The 20532-nt window shown below is 53.8% G+C and overlaps 1 protein-coding gene across 2 annotated transcripts in view; it reads right to left on the bottom strand.

The window, feature by feature from the left end:
- Nucleotides 1-20532, bottom strand: part of CRAMP1 (cramped chromatin regulator homolog 1) — a 53756-nt gene that overhangs the window by 10595 nt on the left and 22629 nt on the right. For both annotated transcript variants that reach the window (XM_072942380.1, XM_072942379.1), the window contains exons 5-13: nucleotides 20002-20085; nucleotides 16774-16822; nucleotides 10090-10175; nucleotides 9570-9693; nucleotides 8383-8464; nucleotides 6767-7933; nucleotides 4232-4409; nucleotides 1787-1968; nucleotides 1620-1694 (exon numbers count right to left, since the gene is read on the bottom strand). In XM_072942380.1, coding sequence (XP_072798481.1) covers nucleotides 1620-1694; nucleotides 1787-1968; nucleotides 4232-4409; nucleotides 6767-7933; nucleotides 8383-8464; nucleotides 9570-9693; nucleotides 10090-10175; nucleotides 16774-16822; nucleotides 20002-20085 — 2027 coding nt within the window. The remainder of the gene's footprint in view (nucleotides 1-1619; nucleotides 1695-1786; nucleotides 1969-4231; nucleotides 4410-6766; nucleotides 7934-8382; nucleotides 8465-9569; nucleotides 9694-10089; nucleotides 10176-16773; nucleotides 16823-20001; nucleotides 20086-20532) is intronic.

The following is a 20532-nucleotide window of genomic DNA, read 5'->3' as shown; positions in this document are numbered from 1 at the left end:
AGAAAATAACACTGAGGGGCCATGGCCCTGAGGCGCTCGCCCCACCCGACGTCTGGTTCCTGCTGCTCCCACTCCCGGGCACAGGGCGCCCAGGCATGAACCATTAGGTTCCCATGTGCTCAAGCCCCTCGACAGTGCCGACAGCTGACATCCAAGAGGAAACAGCAGTAACTGCTGAAGCTGTCAGTCATCCACGTAAAACAGACAAAGTGTCTGCCATCCAGAAGAGTCAGAGGCACCCACTTCGGGTGCACCACTGGGCAGAGGCTATGGGGTCTGCTCAGGGGCCAGGCCAGCGGGGTGACTGTGAACAAGGTCAGGAGCTGCAGGTGCCCGGCGCCAGCGCCATGCCTTTCTGAAAGGGCCAGGCTCTGGGGCCACATGGTCTCTGTTGCAGCTAAGTCCCCCTGGTGGTGTGACAGCAGCATGGACAAAACGGAAAGGAAGGACCCTGGACCTGTGCCAACAAGTCTTTTAATAAAGACCGTAAATGGAAAAGACCACGTATTCTGTGTGATTCCGTTTATGTGAACGGCCCAGAAGAGGCAAATCCCTAAAGACAGGAAGTGGCCCAAGGGCAGGGAGAAGGGACGATACAGATAACAGGTCGGGGTTTCTGTCTGGGGTAATGAAAATGTTCAGGAATTACACAGTGTTGCTGGTTGCACAATCTTGTGAACGTACTAAAAACCACTAACTGTCCACTTGACCTAGGCAAGCTTCACGATCTGTGAATTACGTATCAGAACAGCTGTTTAAAAACAAAACAAAATGGCAACTGGCCACGAGGGCACCCTGGCTGTGACCCCCGACCAAACAGCCACAAGCTTCCTCTCAGCCAGGTGGTGTCCTCTCGTGTTCCGGGCCGGGAGCTAACATATTTAACCAAATACGCTAAAATTAAATGCCATAATGTTAAAATAGCCTGCTCAAAAAATATTTGGGATTTAGAATTTATCTATTTATCTTCTTCCTAAGATCTGTCGTGCAATCTCTCATTTCCAAATAAATTAATGTCAAGAGAGGAAGAGATTTCTGAGTCTAACAGAAAGAGGCCTATGCATTAATCCAAAAACATTCAAGAAATTTTGAGCCCATGGTTATTTCAGAATTTCAGCTTTACCTCTTTTATCTTTTTACCTCCTAATAAAAACGTCCTCTCTCTCACGTGCCTCTTACTCCCTGCCTCTTCCCGCCGGGTCTGCAGATGGCCCCCACGGAGCCTCCCAGCATTCACTGTGAGCTCGGGAGAGGCTTGGCCTGTGGCCAATCCACATACCTTGCCAACTGCTTCTATTGACCACATATTTATAAACAGATATTCTGAGAGCCCTCAAATATATCCCAATCTGGGACATTCTTGGAACTCGGATCTCTAGAACTTTCTGTCTTTCGTGCAAACGATTTTCATGCTGTGCAAAGATTATTTTCAGGTACCTTTTGGGTCATTGTTACTACTTCATTTACCCTATGCGTGAGAAGGAGGGAGGGGCAGGGATCTGAGACATGGGAGGAAACCAGTGTGTCCCAGGCAGCTCAGTCATTGGGAAGGCGGGGAGAGGCCGGGCACAAAGGCCCCATGAGGTCGGGCGCACCCGGGCCTGGACAGGATTCCTGACCTGGACCACCAACGGCTTCCGCAGGTGCCGGTTCCGCAACTTTCTGGGCTTTGGCAAGAAGAAATCCGACTGCATCTGTAAGGAAAACAGCGCCCGACCCCTGAGAGAGTTTTCTTGGCCCACACAGGACAGCCCCAGCTAACAGGGCCTTGAGGCGCCGCACTTACACTGATGGAGTTCAGATGCTGACGGAAAGTCAATTCTGTGTCTTTGCTGGGAGAGAAGAGCTTCCCGTGTCGGCTGTTGGGTGGCAAAGTTGTGGGGACGGCAAAAAGGCCCCCATCTGCGTCACTGCCTCCCGTACTAGAGGGACCAGCCACCAGGAGGTGTCTTGGAGGGTTTCTCAAACCTAGAGGAGAAGGGAGGATGAGCACAACTCCACTCCCCCGGCAACGTCTCCGAGGCAAAGGGAATTCTCTGGAGAAGAAAATCAGAAAGGAGTTCCCGACAACCTCTCGGGTTTCCTTGAAAGGAATTTCCTGTATCATAGTCCCATAAAAATCTGCTTTTCTTTCTCCCTGGAATTCTAGTTCCCACTATGAGCAGATCGTGACTTTCCTTGAGAAGATAAAGCACTTTACCACTTTGTTTGATCCTCAGTGGGAAGGGGATATTCACCCTTGAAGACTTTTCAGAGCTAGGAAAACCTTCTAGATCCTCTACTGCAGACCAGAGGTCAGCACACGTTCTCTGGACAGTGCCAGATACCAAACAGCAGCCTCGAGGGCCTCACGGTCTCTGCTGAACTCAGCTCTGCGGCTGCAAGCACTGCAGCAGCCACGGACCACGTGGTAGCCAGTGAGCGTGGCTGTGAACCACAAAGAACCACAAAACCTTTCTTTATGATGAGCAGGCTGGGGACCACGGTTTGCTGATCCTTGGTCTCTGTCTCTGATAGTACAGAAAACAGACCCAGAGATATAAGGACAGAACTGTTTATCCAGGAACTGCTATTTGGGGACTCTGCTCGTTCTTTTCATCATCAGAGGTGCTGCAGCAGAGCACCCTCACTTCTTGGTAGGGACAGGTCCCCTTTCTTTATTCTTTATGTGTAAATCCTTGTGATTAAATCGACATACAGTCCAGACACCAGGTCTTCTAAACACCAGTCTGGACTCTAGCGTTGCAGGTGCCCTGGCTAGAAGCATCCTCAACTGAGAGAAAGAGTGTGGATATTGAAGAGTTCAGAGTCACAAAAATTTAAATCCAGAAGGGAAGGCAGGAAAAGACTATACAACCCACCAGCCAGCCCTATCATCGACCAATGTTTGATTAACGTGCCTTCACCTATAAGGACAACTGACTCACAGTTTGCTGCCGCCCTCCTCATGAGCCACAGCAAGGAAATAGGATAAAGGTGAGGAGGGAAACAGAAGGTAAGTGCAGAAGGTAGGGAGCCCGACACCATGGCAGCCTTGGTTTTTTCAAAAGCCACCGCCAAGTGTTCTTGAGGAAACAGAATTCTCAAGCATTTTACAGGCAGGCTACTTAAAACACAGTAAGAGCAAACACAAAGCTCATGACATCCTCCAAACTGAAAATAACCCCAGAGAACTGTCAACACACCAGGACACTAGGTCTGTTTAGCTAAACAGCTGCTACAAGTTTTGGGGGCACTTGTCAAGATCAGAGTAAACAGAAGTGGATGGCTTCTCAGATGACACACATGGGTTACTACCAGAGATGCCCTGTCCAGTGTGGGACATTTAAGGCACTAGGATGGACATGGTTCTGAAGCAAGAACATCCCGCCATGGAGGCAGTAATGACGCCCTGATTGCCTGGTGTGGGGGCCTTCAGGGAACAGGACACAAAGAAACGCACCAGTCCCCAGCCCTGTGGTCCTGCCCCCGTCTCTCAGGTCCCTCTGGGGAGGAGCTGCAGGGCTGTGCTGGGTGAAGAAGAGCAGGGCTCAGATGCACCACCACAGACTCATGTTTGGGGCATGGAGGGGCAGGACCCCAGAACATGCACATTTCTTATTCCTTAAAATTCATGCAGAATTCATGAGTCTGGCCATGATAATTTGTTTTATGAAGAAAAAAACACTAAGCAAGGAAACTGATACAGGAACAGGTCATATTTATCCCAGGTTTTAGGTGCCATGTAATCCAGTAAGGCCCTGAATTTAAATTACTTCTCAGATAAAACTGTGGAACAGCAGGTGAGCCCATCTTTCTTCTCAAGACTTGTGTTCAACAACTGGGGATCCCTGAACTGCTGGTTTTGTTATGCCAATACTTCAATGTAAAGGAAAACAGTCTCAGTCAGACTCAGAAAGAATCAACCTTTCTCAGACTTTAAGACACCAACTCAGTGTGACCTGGAGGCTTCTGCTGACCGCACAAAGCAAGGTGCCCCAAGTGACCAGACAGGCAAGGGTCCCCCATGTTTCCAGTCAGCTCCTGCACCCCAGGACCCAAAAGCCTTCTGTTACAGGCCCTGTACTTCCTACGAGGAAGTGGTAGCTCTGTACCTGCACACCGTCCACCAGACTGTGGCCAACTGGGTTGAGCCAGACCCCAGGCACTCCTGGGCCCTCAGCTCTGTGTGGCCCCCAACGCCCAGCAAGGGTGCAAGATGGTTGCCTGAGCATGGCCACCCGAGCCTCACCTGAGGAGCAGGGTGTGGAGCTCGAAGAGAAGGTCTTGCCATGGCGGAGGGCAGCCTGGTTTCGAGGGCAGCGTGGGCTCCGGGAGCTGACGGTCACCACTTTCCCCGGGGGGGTCGTCGATGGCTCCTCCTGGGTTGGCCTTGCTGAGGCCATGGAGCCAGTGTTTGCTTCAGGAGCCTGAGACAGAAATGGGCCAAAACATCAGCCAAACTCAGCACATGAATGATGCTTCCAGACGGCGCACCCCAAGCAGGAGGCATGGAGACACCCTCGAATATGGAGGGACAGCAAGGGGCCTGGAGACCATGCCTGGGCTGTGCAGGTCAGCATCCCCAGGGCACTAGGGAGCGGGCTGGTTAGAAGCCACCAGGCCAGCAGCACTCAGGGACACCAGCATTGTGCTCCGAGCGCCTTCTGCCTTAACGGCCTCAGCGGCTCAGATAAGCCTCACCGTCGTAGGGTGACGGGAGGGACACTGGACGGCAAGCGACACTGACTCGCCTTATTAAAGCCTCCTCTGACTTTGAGTCAGAGGGAGGAAATACAGATTTAATTCCTAAATTCAAACACAGTCACAGCCAAAGAGCCCTCTGCTGAGTCAAAATCCTAACCTCAGGGGTTTTGTCAGCCCTGCCTGAGGCCACGGCCCCACCACAGAGCCAGCCCTTCCCTCACCTCTGTTCTCAGCCACATCACGGCCCAGCCTCCCCGCTCCCCTCACACCCACACCAGACACCTCTCTGGGGCTCCCAAGTGACGGAACTCACTCCCCAAGCTCTAGGCCCAGCCCCGTCTGCTCTGTACCTGCTCCTGCGCCTCCCACGGCCCTCTGGCCCAGTCCTGACCCACCTTCTCCCATCCAGGACCCCTGCCCATGTCTCCTCCTACTCAGTTCATTCGGTCTCAATACCTAACCTCCCACCTGAGTGCCCAGCAGTCTTCTGGGGCCCAGCTGCCCACAGCCCTCATCTGTCAGAGCCCTGCCCCACAGAGAAACCACAGGAGGGGCTGCAGGGCCAAGCAGGCGATCTCTAATTCAAGGTCCCCAGTCTATGACAGGGTCTCTAGCCAGCAATTCTCACACCTGAGCTGCATCAGAATCATAGGGTGTCAAAACATGGTTTCCTGGGCCTCAAGAACCTGCATCTCTGACAAGTTCCCAGGTGACACTCGGGCTACTGGCTGGGGACCCTACTTTGGGAACCACAGCTCTGAGTGCCCTGTTTCACATTCTCTACAATGACATGTCCAACCTGCTCTGCTCTCCTCTCTCAGGTGAGGCCAAGGCCAGTACCTTGCTGTGTTCTGGAACTGCTGCCTTCTCGGGAGCCAGCCTGGCCTGACCTCCTTCCCTAGGGTCCTGGACCTGCTCCCATCTCCCCAGTATCCTCTCCTGACCTCCCCCAAAAGCCAAACTTGAAAAAGTTTTCTAACCTCATCGTCTCTTTCCAGTCATTACAGTATTACCCACACCTGCCTGTGGGCCAAGAAGTCCACTGCGGGCCCTGCCAGGGCCGTGTCTCACATGATGCCCGTTCACCCACCGAGTGCTCTGCTGAGCACTGCCGGGAGACAGCAGACAGGAGTCCAGTGGGAGACGCTCCCAGAAACAGTGGCAGAACAAGTGCAGGCTGCATGCTGTCTGCCAGGGAGAAGTGGGAGCATTTGGTTCTGAATGTGACCTGAGCCCAATTTCTGTGAAGCTGCCACGATGAGCTCCACCAGCCCCTCCTCCCAGAGGCTATGAGCCGCCACCTTATGATACAAGGGCTGTACTTCCAGCCCCGTCTGCCTCAGAACGTTGCTCTCATGCCAGGGGAGTTAACTAGACCTTCTGGTCATAGCACCTTTGGCCCCACTTACGGGCTCTGCTGGCCACCTCCCCAGGTAGGGGGTCACAGGCTGTGGCTGGGCCCACCCGGCATGGTGCCCTTTCCTGGGGCCATCACAGCCACTGCCTGGGCTCTGGCACCTCAAGGCCCAAAGCCTCCTGAGGAGCCCCGGACCATTCCAACCAGCTGCCTCCTGGACAGCTGCCCGCGGAGGTCTCCTGGGCACAGCCCCACACTGTGCTGCCCACAGCCTCAGTGTCCTGTCTGTCCCTCCCAGCTCCACTCCCCGTATCAAGGCTGTGCCACTGCCGTCTTCCCAGAACGGCCTTTCCAAAGTGTGCACTCAGCCTTGTTGTTCCATCTGCTGAAGGCAGCAACGTTCCTATGCTAGACAAAGCCCACCCCAGCTCAGCTCCCAGCCACGGTTGCCACCATGCCTCTGTACCTCTGTCCCTCTGCCTGAACGCTCAGGCTCAGTGGAATCACCAGAGCGCGGTAAGGTGTGGTCTGGTGGTTATCTTTGGAGATTGAGTCCCACAGGACCAGAACCCACACCTGCAGGGAACCAGGGCCTGACCACATGCTCTGTGCAGCCTACGCCAGGGAGTGAAAAGTGGGGCCCCTGGGCGCCCGCCACAAGGCTGGTCTCTCCTCTCTGGACCCCCAGCTGTGAGCCCCTGGAGGGCCCCCACCCACACTTACGAGCCTGGGGTTGACCTCAGTGGAGATGAGCTTCAGGAGGCAGCTGAGGAGGCGCTGCTTGTGGAAGGCAGCAGGTGGGGAGCCGGCTCGTGGGCCCTGGGCCTGCCCGCCGTTGGTCTGGCCCTCAGGGCCCAGCACTGCCAGCCAGTCGTACTCCAGCTGCAGCTTATTGGGCTTGCCCATCATGAGGTAGACTTCGGCCAGCGTAAGGCTTTCAGAGGTCTGCAGGTTCCAGCCCTCCTCGCGGAGCTGCTGGGCGAGCCGGCTGGCGGGGACGTCCTTCGGCAGCTTGGCAGCAGGCTGACCCTGAGGTGGTGGGGGGTCCGCGGGGCTCACTTTCTCCTGGGGCTCCTCCACAGGCGCGTCTGCCAAGTCTTTAGTGCAAAGATCCGGCTGGAGCCCGGGGCTGGGCTGAGGCTCTGGGCCGGGTGGGATGCGGACAGGGGACAACGCCCTGGCCCGGGCGAGGTCAGCCACCTCTGTGCCGCTTGGGACACGAGTCTCTGGGGAGGCACACCCTGAGGGCCGCAGGTCTGCACAGCGGCACTGGTCAGGGATGATGAGGTCCTGACAAGACTTCATGTAGCGGGGGAAGGGGTCGAGGAGGGACAGCTCATCCTCCAGCTCTGGGAGCTGGCTGCAGGCACACGCCAGGGCTCCAGGCTCCCCAGCAGGGCCGTCCACACCCTCTGCAAGACTGGCCACAGGGGTCTTTTCAAGCTGTCCCCCAGTGTCCTGGAGTCCAGGGGGAAGCCTGTCGGGAGCATCCGGGCTGCTCAAACTCGGGGCGGCCCCCTCCCCAGGGCCACTTTCAGGGGAACTCTCCCCAGAGCTCTGTGAGGCATCGGCTGAGGGAGGGGGTCGGCCCCCGCCCTTGCCCTCAGCGCCACCCCGCGGGCATTTCAGCTGGCCCCGGGCTGTGCCCTGCCCACTCTGGATGCCTAGGATCTGGGCGGGAGGCAGCGTGTGGGTGTCCTTGGCGCTCTGTTTGCACCGGCCACCCTCCTGCCAGTGCACGGTGCAGAAGGCCTTTGAGTGCACCACTCGGGCTACGCCTGGAAGCGGTGTCACCGTGCAGTTCTCTCCCGGGAACAGGTGCAGTGCCACCTTCTCCTGTGACGGCTCCGAGAATGAGTCCTGTAGCTGCCGCTCCTCCAAAGTCTTCCGCTGAGCACACGTTAAGGAACCATCCGCAGCAGCACACGCCCCCCCACCAGGCCCACTGTCCTTGGGGACTTCACCATCAACACTCGCACTCCTAATTGGGGACTGGGCAGGGCTGCAAGCCAAGGCCACAAAGATGTTAGGTCTGGGGCTGCCCCTGGTCATTTCGTTCAACCTGTTGGCAGGGATGCTCTGGCCATACCCCAAGGGCCAGACAGCAGCCACTTACACCATGGAGGGCCAGTGGACAGAGGTCTAATGCTGCAGGGAGGTCGAAAGTGGCCTCAGACCCAAAACCCAGAGGACAACCAGCCATTCTACATCATCGCATAGCAAGCTGCTCTGCCCCATGGGCCCCACTGCAATCCCAGGATCAAAAAGGGAGATCCTACACTCAGGCAGCAGGGTGCTGCAGAGTTGGGGGAGGGCTTGCTTTAGTAAGAAAAAGATACAATTCTCACTTCATGAAGTGCCCACTTCTGCTTTAAGAATTCGATGAGGCTGGAGACTTTTCGATGGAGCTCCACGATCATCCTACATAGAAACAAGACAGGAAATGGGAGGCTCAGGCATGAGGAGGGAACCTTCTCAAGAGGTCCCAGGGGCTGCAGCAGCAAGACAATGCCATGGGATTTTGGAAGGGGCACCAATGATGTCCCAGGAGAGCCACTGGCTCCTTTTCTTAAAACCTAATCCTTTAAATTGAGATAACTGGAGACCCATGTGAAGCTGCAAGAAAAGATAAGAAAAGATCCCGTGTGCCCTTTACAGTACCAGGTCTCAACTAGGACATAGGCCTTGGTACCACCCACCATCCTCTTCTACAAAGTTCCTTTTGGATTCAAGAAGGGTGGATCTAACCATAATTAAACCCAAGGAAATAAAAATACATCCAAAGGAGTGAAGTCCTGACACTGAGTACAGCATGGACAAAACCATGACGCTCAGAGAGAGAGACCAGACAGAAAGGACTAGTGTATGATCCTATTTACGTGAAATGTCCAGAACAGGCCAATCTATAGGGACAGAAAGACTGGCGGTGGCTGGGAGAGGGAGAGGAGGAGGATGGGGAGTGAGCATTCAGTGGGCGTAGCGATTCCTCTTGGGGAGATGAAAATTTCTGGAACTAGGTTGGGGTCACAGTTGTACAACACTGCACAGGTACCCAGCGCCCTTGACTGGGCCCCTCACAAGGGCTCACTGTTAATTCTGTATTATGTGAATTTTACCTGAATCTAAAAAAACAACATGCAAATAGAGAACAATCCAGACCTAGTGGTACCCTGTGCATAAATTAGACACAAATCAGGGAGATGGTAGGAGAGGAAAGAAAAGGGGTCTCCAGGGGAAGAGGGAGAGATACTGTAGCCATCACCCTGCAACCGTGGTATCCTTTTACATCCACTCTCAGCGCTCAAGACCGTTGCCCAAGTACAGAACTGCAGCTCGGTGCTTCCAGGCTCCCTCGTGCCATGCATCCCCCCCATGCTCCCCTCCTGTGATCTCAGAGAACGCAGAGCACCTGGTCAGAGCACTGGAGGGACAACTGCTGCTCACCCAGAGTCCCTGAGGGAGCCCAACGCTGCCCTCTCCAGCCCCATCCCTCAAAGCTCACTCGCCCAAACACCGAGTACACTACCTGAGCCGTGGGTTCTGGGCGAGGCTCTGCACGCGGGCCCACGCATGGTTGTTCCGCGGCTGCAGCTCTACAGGGACTTTAAGGGGCAGGCGCACTGGTTTCTGGTCTTCTTCGTCACTCAAGCCTGCGACAGGAAGGAGTCGTGAGCGCCTGGCATAGATGGACCTTAGTGAGAAAGCCCAGCCCTTGGCCGGATGTCTAAGGGCATCAAAAGTGGAGCAGAGGGTAGCCTTGTGGTGAAAGCAGGGCTGGCAGGAGTCCCTCGAGGAGTGCCAGTGCTAAGGCCCTGGGAGACTCGCCTGGATACCACAGACATTCTGTTTGAGGACAACTGTGGCTTCTGAATGGGCTTGATTCACTAGTGGACACAGCGCTGGGACAAGGAGGTTCCTTCCAGTCCAGGAGCTGCCCACGGGCAGGACCGGACCATGTGGGCTCAGGCACAGAGCCACTGTGAGACGCTCCCAACTCAGCTGGACAACATCCCTTGATGGGCCCACCCCGCCAGCATCTGACCTACCGTCCGGGTCACAGAGCTTCTTCAGGGCTCGGCACATGGGTGCCTTGATCCGCAGGTTCCTTCCTTTGTAACGCACTGTGGTGGCCCTGGGAAGGGAGTTTTAAATGAACAGTCACTTCCCACCCAGCACACTGACCGAAGACCAGCTTGTCCTGCACCAATGGAGCTTGGAGGGCCCCAGCTGAGTGCCCATCCTGGCCTCCAGAGCTCGTGCTCTGCTCCGCCCCAAGACAGGCCCCACATGTCCCAGGATCGCAGGCAGGTGCACACAACACAAATGACAGAGCTGTGACTCTGCCTTGCTGAGCATGCCTCACGCTACCAAGAGGATGCCCGCAGCTCAGGACGTGCACCCCACCTTCCTGCCTACTCACTGGATCCCCCCTCAGACATCAGACAGCAAGCTCCACCACCCTCCTTGGGGGTCCCTCCAGAGCAGAAGGGCTTATCCACCTCTACGTGACCTCTTAAGCCACCTCTAGTGACCACCTCTCCATGTCAGCGACATTCCCCAGTCCCTCTGTAAACCACACCAGCAGGGCCTAGGGAGTCCAGGGCACTGGTGACCAGCAGGCATGGGGGTCACGTGCTTGTGTCCCACCACCCACCCCGACGCGCAGGCAGGCCCAGTCAACAGGGCTTGTCCACGATCCGTCACCACTGTGGGAGACATGCCATCTGAACACTGTGGGGTAGTAGTTTACATAGTGTTAGGATTACATACTTTAAAGAAATAGTACTATTTAACTGATGAAATGAATATAAAGGCCACAAAAAATAACACACTTGGAAGGCTTTAGAAATACTCAGTAAAGGTAGGCTGACCAACTCCCAGCTGTGATCACTTCAGGTGAGACAGCTGCTTCTGTACTTGCTACTGGGTTTCTAAGAAACATTCTGTGCAAAAATATTCAGTGAAAAAAGAGAGAGCATGTAGTGTATTCCCAAAGGTGTGGAAAAATTATATGTTTATATTTGTACATATTTGTCTTTGTAACTGTATATTTACATACATAAATTCCCTGAGGGTAAAAATTTAGAAGATACACAGAATTTTTGTCAAGTGATCATTTTTGGAGAGGGGTGTGGGATGGGGTAGTCTTACATTTTACATATATTTATACTGTGACATTTTCATAAGAATTATTCATGCATCACTTGTGTAATTTTTAGAAGTCTTATTCTAAAACAATACTGCCTAAAATCGGGGATCAGAATGCAAACAGTGGTCTCAAGTGGATGGCCACAGGGGAGGGCCTCTCACACACACTCCCTGCAGTGTGACTGAGGGAGCAGCCCCAAGTGCACACGTGTGATGGAGAAGCCAGCCAGGCTCCAGCAGGCCTGGGAGAAGAGTGCTTCTCTACAGCTCCACCTCCTGGGAAACTGGGTTGCATGTTCCTCCTTCCTAGATGGGAAACAAGCTCTGATTTCAGCAGTACTGAGTCTCAATCCCCTTCACAGTGGATTTCACCTTCACCTCCAAATCCTGCAGGGCTTGAAGCAAAGATTTCGAGGGCCAAACAGCAAGGTCCTACAGGGGTCAGGACTAATAGCTGAGGAAAGTCAGTCAGCACAGAAAGTTCAAGGATTCTAGCACCAACTTACTCACAGCAGCTGTAATTCCTTCCCATCTGTCCGTCTGTCCATCCATCCATCCATCTACCCTTCCATTCATCTGTCTACCTGTCCTCCACCCACCCACCCATCCAAGTACCAAATGAGCCCTTCCTCTGCTGGGAATCAAACACAGGACATCACAGAGCAAAGCTGGGATTCTGGAAGCCCAGCCAAAGAGGCAAGAAGACCTCAGGAAGCCAGCTCCCCACCAACCCCACTCCAACCACTGTGTCAAGAGGGGTGATTTAGAGAGGATGAGAGTCTGCAGGGAACAAAGTCTCTACAGAGACCAAGGGCTTGAGACTTAACCACGTCAACCCCGGGGAGACACAGGCAGCAAAGCACTACAGCAGGTGTGAATGATGTGGGGTGAGGCTGCAGGAGGGAGACCAACAGCGTTGAGTCAGTTCTCAAGACAATCTTCTCCAACAAAGGGCTCTGGGCACAAGTGGATGGCTCTGCCCACCTGTCCCAAATGTAACACAGCAGAGCGGCGGGATTTAAAGAGTAGGGGTTTGGGGGTGGTGCGTGTCACATGGTGCCTGTGTTTGTGATAATCACATTTCCTGTTAAACTACTGTTCTGTGACTTCCTTTTTTCTTTTTCTTTTTTTTAAAGTGAAATTGAGCAGCCCCTTTTTTACGATTAGAGAATCCCTCTGAGGTTCCTCAGCTCACAAATGTAAGTTCTACGAGGCTGGAGCAGCACAGATGGAGGACTGGCTCAGCATGTGCAGGAGAGTCACGTCCTGACCTTGGACTGAGTGGAACAACACAGAGGGTCTCATCTGAACCCTCCACTAGTGTCCCTCTGACAAAACAGGCAACAGAGCGATTCCTCTACGTGCGCAAGAGTTGGGCTTTCTTTTTGGATCTGAGGTTTATTTTCTTCTCTGCAAAGTCACTTGATAAATCCACTTGATAAATCTAATAAGCATGTGCTAAATTCTGTGCTACTGGGTCTGTGACCAATATAATAAGATTTAATTTTAGAGCTTTTCTCAGTTCATTTACTCCTTAATCTAATTCTACAATTTTATAACAAAAGGAGACTGACAGTTAATTGGAAGAGGTCTGCATGAGAAGCATGGACAGGAAGTTAGTTAAATACACAATGCTCTTTGGTCTTCAGTCAAGGAGCAGTTTTCCACAGGCACCTTACCAATTTCCACCCATCTCTGTTTCACCTTCACAGGCTTTTTGCTCTGTTCTTAAAAACTGATCTCTGCTGGTTAAAGAACTACAATAAATCAGTGGGACGGAATTAAAGTCTGGAAACAGACCCACATGGTACAGTCAACGGACCACGGACAAGGGCAAAAAAGCAGCGAATGGAGGACAGACAGGCCTCTCAGCAGGTGGGGCCAAAACAACCGGTCACCCACAGGCCAAAAACTGAACCTCAGGACAAACTTCACAACGTGCACAAAAATTAATTCAAAGTGGGTCACAGATTTAAATGTCAATCCATAGAACTTTAAGAAAAAAAGAAAAAAACTTTGTGACCTCAAGTTCAGCAAAGACTTCTTAGATATGACATGAAAAGCACAATCCATAAAAGATGATAAATTGGACTTCATCAAAGTTGAAAACTTCTCTCCCATGAAGGACAACGCTAAAGAGAATGACGAGACAAGCCACAGACTGGGAGGAAATATTGGCAAATCGCATGTCTGACAAGACTCACATCCACAGCATATAAAGAACACACTAAACTCAACGGTAAGAAAATGGGTGTGAGATCTGAAGAGGCACTCCTCCACAGAATATACACAGATGGCCAATAAGCACAAGAAAGATGCTCGACATCATTAGTCACCAGGGAAATGCACATCGAAACCACAATGAGACACCACTTCACACACTACGATGACTCAAAAAAATTAACTGGTAACGCCAAGTGTGGGATGCGTGGGAAGCAGTTTGGCAGCTCCTCGTGAAGTCAGGACACACCCACTACATTCTCCTGGGGGTTTGCGCAGGTGAGGTGAACAAAGCCCTGGAGGCTGGTGCTGAGCATTTACTGTCTGTCAACGGCCCATGTGCCTGACGGGGGGATGGATGAACAGACCACGGAACAGCCACACTGGGGACACTACTCCACAAAAGGCGCGAACTACGTATGGATCCACACAGCCGCATGGACGCATCTCAAGGATGTACTGCCGAGGGGAAGACACCAACCCCTGAAGACCACTTTCGATGACAGGGCCCGGAGGAAGGAGCAAGAGAGCAGAAGCTGGGGGCACCCAGCCCTCTGCCGAATGCTCCTCCAAGCTAGGGCCTCAGGGCTTTCCAGGCCATCAATTTGACTTGTCACTGTTGAAGATGACCTTGATCTCCTGGCTGAGGTCACACCTGTCAAGTTTCTCCCCCACGGTCCTTGCTATATATCCTCTTCAGAGAGGTCACAGCGGGCAGCCCACACTTAAGTGAGGGAAGTTATGCCCCACCCCCCAAGGGCGGAGGGTCTATATAAATTACATGGAATTCTACACAGGAGATTTCTCTTGTTTTCTACTTATTTGTTTATTCCATCATTGCTTTTATCAGTACAGACTCACAGACATTAATTTTTTTACTTAGATTATGACTCAATATTATGTTACCAAATAAAGATGCAAAACAGATGTGTGGTATGCACACTCCCTGGAATCCTTGTGTGCTCTGAACCATTCTAGCCACCACGGGGCTTCACTGAGCCAGGACCTGGCTGAGCCTGAGAAGCCTCAACTCTGCTCCTGGGTTTTCCCCTACCTTTGGATGGTCAGCTCAGAGCCTTGGGCTTGGCGTTCTCCAGCAGGCCCTAAAACTGACCCTCTGGCCATTTTCAAACTTATCAAAACATGTCTTCTTCATAACCCTGATCAGTTGTGAGGAATAGGCACATGTGTCCCCAAGAAACTCAAGACACAGTCCCCATACATTCCACAGGGCAATCTCTTCTCTGTGCTGGCTCTCGAGACACAACTAAGACAAAGCCAAGCAAACACACTGCTTTTCCATCAAACAAGCCCCAGTGCCCTTGAGCACAGAACAAAGAGCTGGGAAAACCCTTCACTCAACAACCTGGGGCAACTGAAATCAAACGTACAGTGAGATTTGCCCAACAAAACTGCATCACGGGAGAGAGTTCTCCAACACAGGGCAACTCCATCACCTGCTGGGGAGACACTAACATCAGAAACCTCAGCCAAGGATCCTGCACCTTCTTAATAACAGTCCTGATACACACAACCCGGCCAGAATATCTCAGATCCTAGAGCAAACAGCTTCCACCTGCCGGGCACAGGGCAGGTGTTGGGGTGGGAAGGGAGGCCAGAGGCTGAAGCTGTAGCAGGTGAATGGGGGCAGTGGTAACAACCAACCCTCAGGGCCGAGGCCGGTGGCCTCTCTCTCTATTTGCCTCCGACCATACTCCCCCACACCTCCAGGAGGCTCCAAGTGCCCAATGACACGAGCTGGCCACGCCACCTGCAATCCCCTGCAGTGAGGGTGACTCACTGCTCTTTCACATGGCACTGATACCTACAACCTAGCTACTCTCAGGCTCCAAATGGGTGGCAGTGCATAGCTATAGAGCCTGGAGAACCCGACCCGAGCCTCTGTCAGGGCAGATGCTGGGCAGGCACTCAGCCTGAGGGAGGGGCTCCCAGGCCATCCAACACCAGGCCGAGGGCAGAAAGCAACCAGGATGCAGGAAGACAAAGTCCTGTGGACACAGCAGAGGCCAGTGGAAACTGTTTCTAGGGTCACTCTGACCTATGGGACAGTGGAACTTCAACCAGCAGAGGTCTGGGGATGGTAGATGGGTCCATCCACGACAAAGAGAGGAAAGGTCCAGAGGACAGCACGGAAGCTCTGGCAGGGTGAGTGGGAGGGACAGGGCGGCCGCCAATGAGGGTTCCACAGCAGGTGAGAAATTCAGACACGCAGAATCCCAACCGCAGAACAGGATGGTCAGGGCTGGGCCATGGAGTCCAGCATGGCAGCATGGCTAGCAGACTGAGCCACAGCAGCTGTGAGAGAGGCCAGGGGTGAGGGGAAAGGACAGGTCACATGCAGTGCTTTCAACTGACTAGAGAGAGGAGCGAGAGGCAGCTGAGTGAGGGACTCTCACAGTGCAAGGTGGGGGACATCTCAGGAAGAGCAGCTGGAGACTTCCAGTTGGCACACGGGAGACATCTGGGTCATAATGGAATTTACAAATTGAAGCAGAGAAATGTGGGACAAGTTAGATCTGGGATCCTTCACCCAGAAAAGGTAACAGAGGCCCTGGGAAGACTTATAGAGGCCAAAGGAGAGAGTACAGGGACAGGAGAGGCTGGGGACAGCGCTGAGCCAGTCCCGAAGCAGCGGTATAGGGGGAGGGGAGCAGTCCCAGAAGCTGAAGAGTGGCTCAGGGTCAGACATGGGGCTGGAGGCTGGAGACCTACTAGCATGGTTGTCAGAGCGCAGGGGGCCAGCAGGTGAGCCAAAATGTCGGTGGACAACGCAAGGACCCGGCACGGTGGCTTTTCTGTGCAGTTAGTCCTGGTACAGCATCTCTGGGGCAGAACCAGTCACAGCAGCCAGGGCTAAGTCGGGGTCCCTAGTGGTTGTGTGTCATCAGGAAAACCGTGAGCCCTTGGAGGCCAAGAGTGACGGCAGAACAGAGAGTTAGATGCAGCTTCACGCCCAGAGGCACTAGAGGGACTGGCGGGCAGAGGAGGCAAAAACGCTATCAGAAGAGGTGCAGGGAGACCAGAAAAACACAACAGGAAGGCCAGGAGGGACGGCCTTCTGGAAGCAAGAGAGCCAACACTACGCCACCCCAGTAGGAGCCCCGCAGGAGGATGAGGGGCCTCCCCCAACGACACTGAGGGCAGGTCAACCCCCACCCCCACCCCTGGCCTGGGCAAGTGTTCAGCTGAGAGGGGGTCAGGGCTGACTCTGCAGAGTTGGGGATTTAATGGTTCTCACTAAGGAAAGGGGAGAAAACTGCACACATCTCAAGGTCTGTATTTCAGAGAAAAGTGCAAACTCCTGGAAGGGACAGGCAGCATCTCCCACCAGCTCTACTCACCCAGCCTGAATGAGCTCATTCAGCTTCGAGGCGTTCTTGTCGTCCATGCCTTAAATGGAAAAATGAACACGTGTGACCATGAAGAAGCTAAGAGCGCATCAACGTTCCCACCTAACCACCTTCAACGTAGAATCCAAACCACTTCATGTAATATTCGAGGTCTTCTGGAATAAGATTCCTGTGTTAATTGCAGCCCCTCCTGCAGAGTCCAAACGTGTCACGTGCACTGACACCACTGTCCCCACATGCATGTCCTCTCCGCCCACCCAGACACCCTCAGGTAGAAGGACCACTACTGCCTCTGCACAGCTCATCCCTCCCATAAACCTCTCTCCCAGACCCCGCTACGCTGAACCTCTGCTTGTTCCCAGTCACCAAGTCCAGAGACTCTCCTTTCTCAGGTGACCACCGTGCCTCACCCACGCTCCTCCTGCTGGGCTCCTGCGTCACCTGCAGGCCCCCCTTAATCAGCTCTGAATCCCCAGGTCCCCAGGGTCTGCCAGATGACAGACCAAGACTCTGTGTGTTTACTGAGAGATACCCCATTTCCGCTGCCCTCCAGGTCCTCATTGCAACCCTCAGAATACTCGGGAAAGGAAGTATAGTAACGGGGGAACGGGAGTGAGGTGGTGGGGATACGGTGCCTCTGTTAAGATGCTCTGAACTCCTCTGTGTATTGGGAGAAAAAATACAACAGACGACAAACACACAGCCAGGCCAAAATCGAAAGATAAGGACAAAACCTTAAAAGGAGCTAGACAAAAACAATGCATCCTCTACAGAGGAGCAAGGACATAAGTGGTTGGGGACCTCCCACCATGAAGAAAAATTGTTTCAGATAAACAACGACAGTAATTCATGGCCAGCACAGACGCGTGATAAAGACAGAAGGAAGCCGGACAGGCTGAAGGGAAGGGGGCCCAGATACACTTCCGGGCAGAGGGCAGAGGGCTCACTTAGCCCCAGAGAGGGCCAACAGAGACCCAGGCCTTAAACAAGAGAGATGCAGCCCTGCCCTCACTGCATGATGCCCATAAGGACTGGTCCATGTAAATGACAGTTGGGGTGATGCTGAGCGTGGGATGCAGGAGCCAGCCTGTTATGGAGGTTCATGGACTAGTGAGCTGAGCTCGGAGTAAATAAGCAAAAGGGGAGGGAAGGGCCCATTGGTCCCGCATCTGGCAGGCTGGATGGACGCATAGACAGTCTAGTGCACGGAGCCATGACAACTTCAGGGTTCAAGATACCAGATGAGGCACCATGCAAGAACCACCCCTTGAAGAGAAGTGGTCTGAACAAACTGGTGAGGACTGTAGAGAGCTGTGAGGACTCCCAGGCTGTCCCAACACCGTGTGGCATGAGCCTGGGGAAGAGTGGGCCTGTCTCTCAACAGCCCAGGAGGCTTCACCAATCATTTGCGTCAAAATGGGGGGTCCACAGCCCTTTCTCAAATATGGATGACGCCCACGGAGCTGGAGACACAGATGAGGCATGTCAAAGGACCAGGAACCATATGCATCTGGAGATCTCAGTTAGAAAAAGTACATTAATAAAGAGCATGCTCTGACCACCTGAGCTCAGACATGCTCCAGAAAGCCCAAAAAGGACCACCACTGTGCACAGGGTGCTGTGGAAGGCATCTGAGCAGGTTTCTTCCCCACAGACACTCACCAAACAACACAACAGTGTCCCAGCATGTGGACTGGGCAGGGGGCGGGGGGCTGCTTAGCAGGAGGGCCCTACGGAGGTGGAGGGGTCTGAAGCAGCTTTGGAGCCCCAAGCCCAGGCGGGGCCTCACATGTGTGTATGTGCACGAGTATGTGTGTGCACCTGTGCACATGAGCTGAGAGTAACCAACCAGGTGTGTCAGCAGGACCAGGAGCAGTTGAGCCAGAGGGGCGCCTGGCAGGAGAGCCAGAGGCAGGCAAGAAGATGGGCTGAAGTCCAAGTGCGGAGGCCCCTTGGGTCAGAGGACCCAAGTGACACCCCAGGGGCAGCAGGAAGTCAACAAGAGAATGAGACGAGCCTCCCCTGGGGAAGCCTCAGGCTGGGAGGTTAAGACATGGGAGATGGAGGAGGGGGCCTTGGCATCTGGCCCCACATGCTGCCACACAGCCAGAAGCACTTTAGGGTGGGGACAGAGAGAAGGACGGGGTGAGGGAGCAGCGATTCGAGGGAGGCGGGGCCCTTGAGGCCCCTCCACAAACCATTCAAAGGAGGAGCTGGGGTGGAGGGGTGGTTAAAGAAGTCCAGTCTGCAAGAGAACAGGGCAGGGAACCAGGCCACCTGTCCCTTCGTTCAGAGGCTCGTAGGCACTCCTGCCTGTCTCAGAAGGCGGCAGGTCACCCAGTGAATGCCTGCCCCACCCTCCCTCCTGTTGCTTCCACACCCCAGTCCTGCACCTGCCCACTGTGCCATGTAAGGTGACTGAGAAGGTGCCGGCTGTGATCACCTCACAGCATCTCATGAACCCTCACAGTGGCCCAGTGGGTGGGTGCTCTCCCAATCCACGTGACAGGCGGCCACATGGAGGCTGGAGAGGAAAGGGTGCCTCTCATGGGTGGTCATGCGGGGAGGGGGCTCTGGGCACTGGGCACAGGTACCCCGGGAAGGCCAGAGTAGGGGTGCCTCTAAAGGGCATCTACTTATGAGGAGATGCTCAGAGCAGCACAAAGGGAGGGGCCCAGAGCCTTCAGAACTAGGCTCAGGGAAGACCAAGGGGACTGTTCTTGGTCAAGACTCAAGATACGCAGCTGTGATCAGGCACTGTTCTCGCCAGGCATGCCCCAGTCAGCATGCTGGGACGTTTCGGGAGATCTGAGTTTGGGCAGGACATGAGGTAAGATTATGGGACCCGCTTGATAAACATCAAACATGCTGGGTGAGCAGGACAATGTCCTTGTTCTCCAGGGACAGAGGCTGAGGGATGTAGAGTGTGCTAGGATGTCTGTGACTTACAGTCACGTGGCTGAGCAAGAAGAGAGCAGGTGCATGGAACGAAGCGGGGGAGAGGGTGTGCACAAACGTGGCCAAGGTGAGTAACTGGTAAACTGAAATAAAGGTGTGCGGTAGTCATTCTAATCTTTTTCAGTTTTCTCTATGTTAAAATGTTTTCAAAAAGGAAGTAGGGGAGAATGAGAATCGTCCCCAGCAGCAGCAGGACAGCAGGCCCTGAGAGGAGGCGGCCACGCGCCTTCTGAAGCCGCCCCCCGAGTGAAGCCTACTCACAGCCCCCGATCTTCTTCCGCAGTTCTCCATAGCAGATCAGGCCGTACAGCTCCTGGGATGACTTCTTCAGCCCGCGAGAGAACACTGGGAACGAAGAAAGGATGAATTTTAGGAGGGAGGAACTCAGCCATGCGGGGGTCGGCCAGCTCGTGTGCACTGATGGCACTGGGGCACATGTGATGCTCTGACCTCCTGGTTTTGACCACAGTGCCCTGGACCACAGGATGTCAACAATGGGGGAAATGGGGAAAGCACACGGGAGCACAGTGTTGTTTCTGTAATTTTCAAATTAAAAAGTTAAACAAGAAAGAGAGGAGGTGCCTTAGAAAATTAGTCTAACAGGCAGAGCAAGGTCCCCAGGAGGTAAAAACGAGATGCCCGGCACAGCCAGCTTCCCTGAGGTGGGGGGGCCCAGGACCATCATTAGATCTGTCATCCGCCTCTCTCCGCACACACGGAATCTGCCCAGCACCATGCGAGGCTAGCAGCACCAGAACTGACAGTCGCCTACCTCTCACTCCCCTCTGATAA

Source organism: Vicugna pacos, chromosome 18, assembly GCF_048564905.1.
Source record: "Vicugna pacos chromosome 18, VicPac4, whole genome shotgun sequence".
In the NCBI taxonomy this organism is placed as follows: Eukaryota; Metazoa; Chordata; class Mammalia; order Artiodactyla; family Camelidae; genus Vicugna; species Vicugna pacos.
Note: the sequence above shows the minus strand (reverse complement) of the source record. Positions and strands in the feature narration are given on the sequence as shown.